The following is a 9,546-nucleotide window of genomic DNA, read 5'->3' as shown; positions in this document are numbered from 1 at the left end:
CGCCGGGACCGTCTTCAGTGGGCAACACTGCTTGTCCTAAGAGGCGACTATGCTTGTCGTAAGAGACGAGTAACGGAATCGGATGGTCAGGCTCGATGACTTGGTTGATGCATGTCATCGTATCCCAATTGCGTGGATCGATGTCCCTGATGTCAATGACTGGATTATCTGGTCTGTATTCGATTATTTACAGACCCCCGTCAATACATCTGAAATATTGCTGAGTGTGTCGATAAACAAACAAACAAACAAACAAACTGTACAAACTTGGTATTCAGGGAGCAGACAACACTACAAAACAACACGCCCGAATGTCACAAAATCAATCGTACATTTAGCAACATTGATAACCTAACCTCTCAGGTATCCTCCGTATTGGAATACAACAAATGATTGTAAGAGTGACGCTTTTCAAAGCTTTGTTGTTTGAAACGTGTTTTAATAATACATTAGCGCCACTTTCACGATTACCACAGCAACATCTCGCAGCACGGAGCTTGACGCCACACCCCTGGTCCCTAATCACCAAGTGCAAACGGAATTCTATGATAACAATGCGCTTGCGGACACAATTCTAAAACCTGTTTCACACAGTACAAGATAGTAATCCCCAATCAACTTCCTACACAGTAAGAGCGTGTACAGATGGCGTAAATATGCATGTGCAGAGTCGGTATTGGAGACACACTTGGAAACCTAAAACCCGAATGTAGCTCACCTTATTTAGTTTGAAAACTAGAAATGGCACACCACAAGCAAAGTAGCAAATTCTGATCACTCGATCCCAATTATAGTAAGGTTTTACGACAAACATGAGTACTGGGAGCAATTTTGGCACGGAATACCTCATGACTCGTCGCTTGCAATCAAAGGAATCAATATTATCTGAAGCGTAGGAATACAGTGCTTGAGTGAACCGCCCCATTTGTTATAAAGTGACAAATGATTTGCAGCTGTGTTTTTTAACATAAGCCCTCACACATCGGAAAACATATATCCAACCCTTTTTGGAACGTTAGGCAATAGTTTATTTGAGCCAGAAAACATCGGACAAGTAGTTCTCGCTGCGTAACGTCATTTTCATATTTAACGGATCGTGATAGTAAGTTTATCAGATTGGCTTATTGCAAAGATAGCACTATTACTTTTTTGATAATTGTGAGTATCAGCAAATGAAATCCAACAAGCAATCAGGGTAACTTCCAACAATTAATTCACAGTCTGCATGCAAGTGGTCATCCGTCCTGTTCCCACAGCAGGTCTTGTTGTAGATAGAAATAACATAACTCTGTTTAACATTTCTTGGTAGGTGGAGCCCAGCTGTTACAATATACCACCAATTGGAGCCCTTGAAAAAAAACGTGCAGTTACCATGTCACAGCATAATCCTGGACATATTAATTATGTAATTACCCTTGCCTATAATAGTGTGTGAGTGAGTGAGTGAGTGAGTGAGTTTAACGCAATTTTAACATTATTCCAGTTATATCGCGGCGTGTCAGCTTAATGTGGGAGGAAAGCCCGAAGTGATGCAGGTTTCAGACGTTTACCACTTCGGTGAAACCCACGAGCACGGGTATGGTGCTGACAAACCTAGAAACATAATCGGGGCGAACCGGGATTCGAACCCACAATCATAGGTTTCTGGCGTGCCCAAGGGACGCAACTCTGCACAGCGAATCGCGGCGCCTTAGACGACTGGGCCACCCGTGCCCCCCTTGCCTATAATAACACAAACAAGACACCAGGGTGAAATCTGGCCGCGATGTCCCAAAGCTTTAGTCAAAATTCGAACGTTTCTCAAACCTCAAATATACAAAACTGAGTTCAATAGCACATGAGATAACACCATTTCTTAAAAATTTTATTCTTAGGAAAATGGCGATTGCAGAAAGATGCGGGGATGGAGACTTACCGATTGTTAAAGACAAATAGACTTCATGTCAAGGACTATTTAGATTAATGTTTCGGGCGGAAAAGGTTATATTCATCATATCACTTGTGTCAATCAACCTGAAAATGTCCACTCACCAAGAGCATCACCCCCCCCCCCCCCCCCCCCCCCCCCCCCCTCCTTAAGTTTGTTTTGAGATATCGGGGCCAGGTGAGCTAAGTCTGTATGATCCAGGTCAGACGCATCAACATCAACTGACGCCTCTGGCAAAGCATAATTCGAGAATTCCTACATCGTTCATCGTCTGACTCCTGTCTGCTGGGGCCGTTCATCGACGGACTACTGTCTGTGGGTACGTTCATCGACGTACTACTGTCTGTGGGTACGTTCATCGTCTGACTACTGCTAGTGGGATAGTTCATCGACGGACTAGTGTCTGTAGGGGTCGTTCATCGTCTGACTACTGTCTGTGAGGCCGTTCATCGTCTGACTAGTGTTAGTGGGATCGTTCACCGTCTGACTACTGTCTGTGGGGCCATTCATCATCTGATCACTGTCTGTGGGGCCGTTCATCGTCTGACTACTGTCTGTGGGGCCGTTCATCGCTTGATCCGTCTGCACGACCTCCACTTCTCTGGAAGGATGAATCTGATACGACATGGAACAATCAGTTGGTTCGGTCTTTTTGTAGCTCTTACCACAAGCAGTAAGTAGCACATCATGTTATGGTATTGCTCTGTTATTATACTTGTGTGTTGTGCTCTTGAAGAGATAGGGCGTAGAAGGTAGCGAGGAGAAGGTGGGGTCGAGGAGGTGGGACGGAGAAGGAGGGACGGAGAAGGAGGGATGGAGAAGATGGGACGGAGAAGGTGGGAAGGAGGAGGTGGGATGGAGGAGGTGGGATGGAGAAGGTGGGATGGAGGAGGTGGGATGGAGGAGGTGGGATGGAGGAGGTGGGATGGAGGAGGTGGGATGGAGGAGGTGGGATGGAGGAGGTGGGATGGAGGAGGTGGGATGGAGAAGGTGGGATGGAGGAGGTGGGATGGAGGAGGTGGGATGGAGGAGGTGGGATGGAGAAGGTGGGATGGAGGAGGTGGGATGGAGGAGGTGGGATGGAGGAGGTGGGATGGAGGAGGTGGGATGGAGAAGGTGGGATGGAGGAGGTGTGATGGAGGAGGTGGGATGGAGGAGGTGGGATGGAGAAGGTGTGATGGAGGAGGTGTGATGGAGAAGGTGTGGTGGAGGAGGTGTGATGGAGGAGTTGGGATGGAGGAGGTGGGATGGAGGAGGTGGGATGGAGGTTGGATGGAGGAGGGATGGAGAAGGTGGGATGGAGAAGGTGGGATGGAGGAGGAGGGATGGAGGAGGAGGGATGGAGGAGGTGGGATGGAGAAGGAGGGATGGAGAAGGTGGGATGGAGGAGGTGGGATGGAGGAGGAGGGATGGAGGAGGGATGGAGGAGGAGGGATGGAGGAGGAAGGATGGAGGAGGTGGGATGGAGGAGGTGGGATGGAGGAGGTGGGATGGAGAAGGTGGGATGGAGGAGGTGGGATGGAGGAGGTGTGATGGAGGAGGTGTGATGGAGGAGGTGGGATGGAGGAGGTGGGATGGAGGAGGTGGGATGGAGAAGGTGGGATGGAGGAGGTGGGATGGAGAAGGTGGGATGGAGGAGGTGGGATGGAGAAGGTGGGATGGAGGAGGTGGGATGGAGGAGGTTGGGTGGAGGAGGTGGAGTGGAGGAGGTGGGACGGAGAAGGTGGGATGGAGAAGGTGGGATGGAGGAGGTGGGATGGAGAAGGTGGGATGGAGGAGGTGGGATGGAGAAGGTGGGATGGAGGAGGTGGGATGGAGAAGGTGGGATGGAGGAGTTGGGATGGAGGAGGTGGGATGGAGGAGGTGGGATGGAGGAGGTGGGATGGAGAAGGTGGGATGGAGGAGGTGTGATGGAGGAGGTGTGATGGAGAAGGTGGGATGGAGGAGGTGGGATGGAGGAGGTGGGATGGAGAAGGTGGGATGGAGAAGGTGGGATGGATGTTCGTATGGAGAAGGTGGGATGGAGGAGGTGGGATGGAGGAGGTGGGATGGAGAAGGTGGGATGGATGTTCGGATGGAGAAGGTGTGATGGAGAAGGTGGGATGGAGGTTCGTATGGAGAAGGTGGGATGGAGGAGGTGGGATGGAGAAGGTGGGATGGATGTTCGGATGGAGAAGGTGGGATGGAGAAGGTGGGATGGAGGTTCGGATGGAGAAGGTGGGATGGAGGAGGTGGGATGGAGGAGGTGGGATGGAGAAGGTGGGATGGAGGTTCGGATGGAGAAGGTGGGATGGAGAAGGTGGGATGGAGAAGAAAAGAGTAACACAGTTGCAATAATTATTAAGCAATAAAATACATTGCCATATCACAACTGGTAAAGGGAAGTAGCTCGGTTCGTATGCGTCGTCTGTAACGAGTTTTGCTAATTCGCTAAAACTGAGGACATATATTGAATATTGAGGACATATATATTTTATGAATGAATGTCGGTAGGATAAATTCGTTGTCAACCGCCACCTCGGGGCATATGGTGTGACATACCATCGGCTTGGGGTACATAGGTTCACACACAGGGTACATCACACCATATACCCCTGGAGATCGGTTGATGACAACTTATAACGTGGAAGTGTGTTAAACAGCCTTTAAACCGAGAAGTGGAAGGCGTGAGCGCCATTGTGATGTTCTTGGGCTGAGTCCAGAGTTACTCAGCGCAGCGACTGAATGTATCACACACACACACACGTGTATGCACATTGCGATGAGTGAAATAATCTTAGCGTGACGTAAAATCCCATTTCATCTCACTTCGCCTCGCCTCATCTACTCTCCTCAGGTTAGGCGGCACGGGTGGCCCAGTCGTCTGAGGCGCCGCGATTCGCTGTACAGAGTTGCGTCTCTTGGGCACGCCAGAAGCCTATGATTGTGGGTTCGAATCCCGGTTCGCCCCGATTTTGTTTCTAGGTTTGTCAGCACCATACCCGTGCTCGTGGGTTTCACCAAAGTGGTAAACGTCTGAGACCTGCATCACTTCGGGCTTTCCTCCCACCTTAAGCTGACACGCCGCGATATAAATGGAACACTATTAAAAGCGGCGTTAATCCCAACTCACTCACTCACTCCTCAGGTTAAGGCTTTCTTATTATTAACAATCGATCTATTCAATGAAATTATAAGTTTATATTCGGTGTGTTCCAAAAGTAAAATGACACATTTTGCTTCGACTGTTTGAATGACTGTATTTGTTTCGGTTGTAAAGTTATATCACGCACGCACGCACGCACGCACGCACGCACTCACGCACGCACGCACGCACGCACACACGCACGCACACACGCACGCACACACACAAACAAATATACACACTTCTTTTCTCTCTCCAGATGCTACAAGGGCTTTTCGTGGAGTCAAAGAAGAGGTTGATCACATGACTGCTGTGACGAGATGTAACGACCTTGGTATGACCTTGGCTGTCGTAGATTCGGAAACGTCGTTGACGTCGATGAAGGCTGTTGTGCCGGCCGAGTAAGTCAAACCACCCGCTGCCCTAGTATATGGTCCTGTATCTTATTAAAACGGCACTATGAGCTACAGATGTTGTTTTTTCAAAATTTTCAAGTTATTTTTCAATGGACCATTTTGATACAGGTCATTTATGCCCACTAGAAATTGTACATTTCAAAAGTACGACAACGCTGTGAAACGTTTGGCCAATTTTCATTTGACTGCCTAATAGCACTCTGTCACTGCGCAGTGTAACACAATGATGTCACTGCGCAGTGTAACACAATGATGTCACTGCGCAGTGTAACACAATGATGTCACTGCGCAGTGTAACACAATGATGTCACTACGCAGTGTAACTCATCTCTGTCCTTCTTGTTGCAAGAGCCGGGGTCGAGTACTGGATCGGACTCAAATATACATCCGGGACCTTCTGGTGGGCAGACAACTCTGTGTTGACCTGGTCACGGTGGATCAGGGGCGAGCCGAACAAAATGGATACGAACCAGCAGTGCGTCGCCACCAACAACGACGACGGCTACCTCTGGTACACCCGAGAATGCACGAGACCGCACAACTACATCTGCAGCAGAGGTGATATTGTGTGATATAACATTAAGACGTTTCGTGTACATTCTTTACCTCTCGCTGCTTTCCGTAACCTGCAAGTAGACTCGTCCCAAGTCATTGTGATATGCAAAAATACGACACATCAGTGGGAATGTATGACTATTAGTAATAGAGCTTTTGCTTTGAGTGAGTGAGTGAGTTGGGTTTAACGCCGCTTTGAACAGTATTCCAGTTATATCGCGGCGTGGTAGCTTAATGTGGGAGGAAAGCCCGAAGTGATGCGGATCTCAGACGTTTACTACTTCGGTGAAACCCACGAGCACGGGTATGGTGCTGACAAACCTAGAAACATTATCGGGCGAACCGGGATTTGAACCCACAATCATAGGTTTCTGGCGTGCCCAAGGGACACAACTCTGCACAGCGAATCGCGAGGCGTCAGACAACTGGGCCACCACTGTCCCCTTTTGCTTTGATGGTATGGTTTGTACCAATACTTATATCAAATTGGCAGTCACAATTTATTCACCATAATGAATAACAATTGTTTGTAAATGCCCGCGGCGGTGTTATATTTAGAAAATAACCATGTTGACTTTAGAAGCAAAGGCAGATTTGGTATTTAGGCTTTCATTGCATGTCAATTCTTTTTTATTTTTTGTATATCACTCTCTCATACTTCAAAGGTTGTGTACACAATTTCATACAACTACCCTCTGTATCGCGGACTAAATATTCTCACAATTTTCACATCGATTATCTGTATCGTATCTCCCCAAACATATTGTCATGATATCTCTCTAAATGATGAATGCGTTCATCTGCGTTGCCCAGCTACATCTATGGGGAACAACTCACTGGACACTTCCCTCCCAAAAATAACGTGACATGTGACAATGTGAATGAGTTGATGGTTCCACATGTGATCGAGAAACACACATTTTTCTACATTTGCCCAGAAAATAGGATATTATTAAAATATAGAAATGCCCGCAACTCGGAATTACTCATTATCTGTCCCTGTGACAAGATTCGGGACAAAGTTAGTTCATTCGGGGCAGATAATCTCTAACTCTAATTCCACCAAGCTGGTAGGATATTCTCAAAGTATTACACCTTTATTGAAACACAAGCCATCAGCTTAAACCAAACAAGTGAAATCTGATTTACGATTTACTGTTTTACAGACTTGGACAGCGAGTACTTTACAGAAAGGTTCCATGAAGCTCCTGCAGTAGATCCTGTGACGTCATTTCCGGTTGTCAACCGGATGCACTGTGTGGCCAGCTGTCGTCGCGACCCTGACTGCTACTTTGTGACCTTAAGGGTCAGTGATGGGGTCAGCACGTGCGGCATGTACCCATTCAGCACATTCCTGGCCGGTCTCACCACCTCGTCAAGTGACTCCTGGATACCCGTGTACCTGTGACTGGATACCCGAGTACCCGTGACTGGATACCCGAGTACCCGTGACTGGATACCCGTGTGCCCGTGACTGGATGCCCGTGTACCCGTGATTGGATGCCCGAGTACCCGTGACTTGATACCCGTGTACCCGTGACTGGATGCCCGAGTACCTGTGACTGGATACCCGTGTACCTGTGACTGGATACCCGTGTACCCGTGACTGGATGCCCGAGTACCCGTGACTTGATACCCGTGTACCCGTGACTGGATACCAGTGTACCTGTGATTGGATACCCGTGTACCTGTGATTGGATACTCGAGTACCCGTGACTGGATGCCCGAGTACCCGTGACTGGATACCCGTGTACCCGTGAATGGATGCCAGAGTACCCGTGACTGGATACCCGTGTACCTGTGATTGGATACCCGTGTACCTGTGATTGGATACCCGAGTACCCGTGACTGGATGCCCGAGTACCCGTGACTGGACACCCGTGTACCCGTGACTGGACACCCGTGTACCCGTGACTGGATACCCGTGTACCCGTGACTGGATACCCGTTTACCTGTGTTTGGATACCCGTGTACCTGTGATTGGATACCCGAGTACCCGTGACTGGATGCCCGAGTACCCGTGACTGGACACCTGTGTACCCGTGACTGGACACCCGTGTACCCGTGACTGGATACCCGTGTACCTGTGATTGGATACCCGTGTACCTGTGATTGGATACCCGAGTACCCGTGACTGGATGCCCGAGTACCCGTGACTGGACACCCGTGTACCCGTGACTGGACACCCGTGTACCTGTGATTGGATACCCGTGTACCTGTGATTGGATACCCGAGTACCCGTGACTGGATGCCCGAGTACCCGTGACTGGATACCCGAGTACCCGTGACTGGATGCCCGAGTACCCGTGACTGGACACCCGTGTACCCGTGACTGGACACCCGTGTACCCGTGACTGGATACCCGTGTACCCGTGACTGGATACCCGTGTACCTGTGATTGGATACCCGTGTACCTGTGATTGGATACCCGAGTACCCGTGACTGGATGCCCGAGTACCCGTGACTGGATGCCCGAGTACCCGTGTACCCGTGACTGGACACCCGTGTACCCGTGACTGGATATCCGTGTACCTGTGATTGGATACCCGTGTACCTGCGATTGGATACCCGTGTACCCGTGACTGGATGCCCGAGTACCCGTGACTGGACACCCGTGTACCCGTGACTGGATACCCGTGTACCCGTGACTGGATACCCGTGTACCTGTGATTGGACACCAGTGTACCCGTGATTGGATACCCGTGTACCTATGATTGGATACCCGAGTACCCGTGACTGGATACCTGTGTACCTTTTGTGGTCGGATGTAAGATGTGACACTATCCACTTTGTGTTCGACTAGGTAGCGAAACGATGAATCCTCTTTGTCATGATTTTTAAGTCACATTCTATGATGTGGATAGTATACAAGCTTCGGGGTATTGATGGTATTGGCAAATTTATATATTTTTTTGTTTTCTGAGATCACCCTAGTATAGAAAAATGTCGTCGGAGTGAGCGAGTTGTGTTTTACGAAGCTTAAATAATCCTTTCCATGCTTCATAATCTTGTTGCATTGTTCTACCACCAGGTCAAAGATATCTCGTCCCAAAGGTTAAATCTAAAAGGCCCAAAACATATATTATACCAGTAAGCGAAACACTTTTTAATATATATTGTCAACGTCTCGATTATTTGCCGAAACAATTCAACTGAGCGTAAAAGGCAAAACAGTTGTGAAAATTATATTAATTGATCACTGAAAATCAGTCATGACACCAGGTTTTGGCGAAAAGGGTAAGCATGTCCTGCTCTACCGGTAGCACCCGCCACTCGCACTATTTGCATAAAAAGTAAGCATTGCTTCAAATGTTAAATGATACCCTATTCTCTTAATTTTTAGGGACGGTCGGGTAGCCTAATGGTTAAAGCGTTCGCTCGTCACGGCGAAGACCCGGGTTCGATTCCCGACATGGGTACAATGTGTGAAGGCCATTTCTGGTGTCCCCCGCCGTGATATTGCTGGAATATTGCTGAAAGCGGCGTAAAACCATACTCACTCATTCACTCTTAATTTTTAATGA

General features: G+C 48.6%; 3 protein-coding genes across 3 annotated transcripts; all 3 read left to right on the top strand.

Annotated features, from left to right (window-relative positions):
- Window positions 1-2,740: 2,740 nt before the first annotated feature.
- Window positions 2,741-3,460, top strand: LOC124140265 (protein RNA-directed DNA methylation 3-like). Its single transcript, XM_046507771.2, has one exon. It carries the CDS (start codon window positions 2,741-2,743, stop codon window positions 3,458-3,460), a length of 720 nt encoding a protein of 239 aa, XP_046363727.2.
- A 13-nt stretch (window positions 3,461-3,473) lies between these two features.
- LOC125379955 (bifunctional endo-1,4-beta-xylanase XylA-like) lies at window positions 3,474-4,016 on the top strand. The gene has a single exon (XM_048395872.1). It carries the CDS (start codon window positions 3,474-3,476, stop codon window positions 4,014-4,016), a length of 543 nt encoding a protein of 180 aa, XP_048251829.1.
- Window positions 4,017-5,095: 1,079 nt separating this feature from the next.
- On the top strand, window positions 5,096-9,282 carry LOC124140286. The gene is made up of 3 exons (XM_046507793.2): window positions 5,096-5,452; window positions 5,817-6,025; window positions 7,189-9,282. Exons 1-3 carry the CDS (start codon window positions 5,160-5,162, stop codon window positions 7,428-7,430), a joined length of 744 nt encoding a protein of 247 aa, XP_046363749.2. The 5' UTR covers window positions 5,096-5,159; the 3' UTR covers window positions 7,431-9,282.
- Window positions 9,283-9,546: the final 264 nt, after the last annotated feature.

This window comes from Haliotis rufescens, unplaced genomic scaffold (assembly GCF_023055435.1).
Source record: "Haliotis rufescens isolate VD_foot unplaced genomic scaffold, xgHalRufe1.0.p SCAF_15, whole genome shotgun sequence".
Lineage (NCBI taxonomy): Eukaryota > Metazoa > Mollusca > Gastropoda > Lepetellida > Haliotidae > Haliotis > Haliotis rufescens.
The sequence above is the reverse complement of the archived record's forward strand: the minus strand, read 5'-3'. Positions and strand labels throughout refer to the sequence as shown.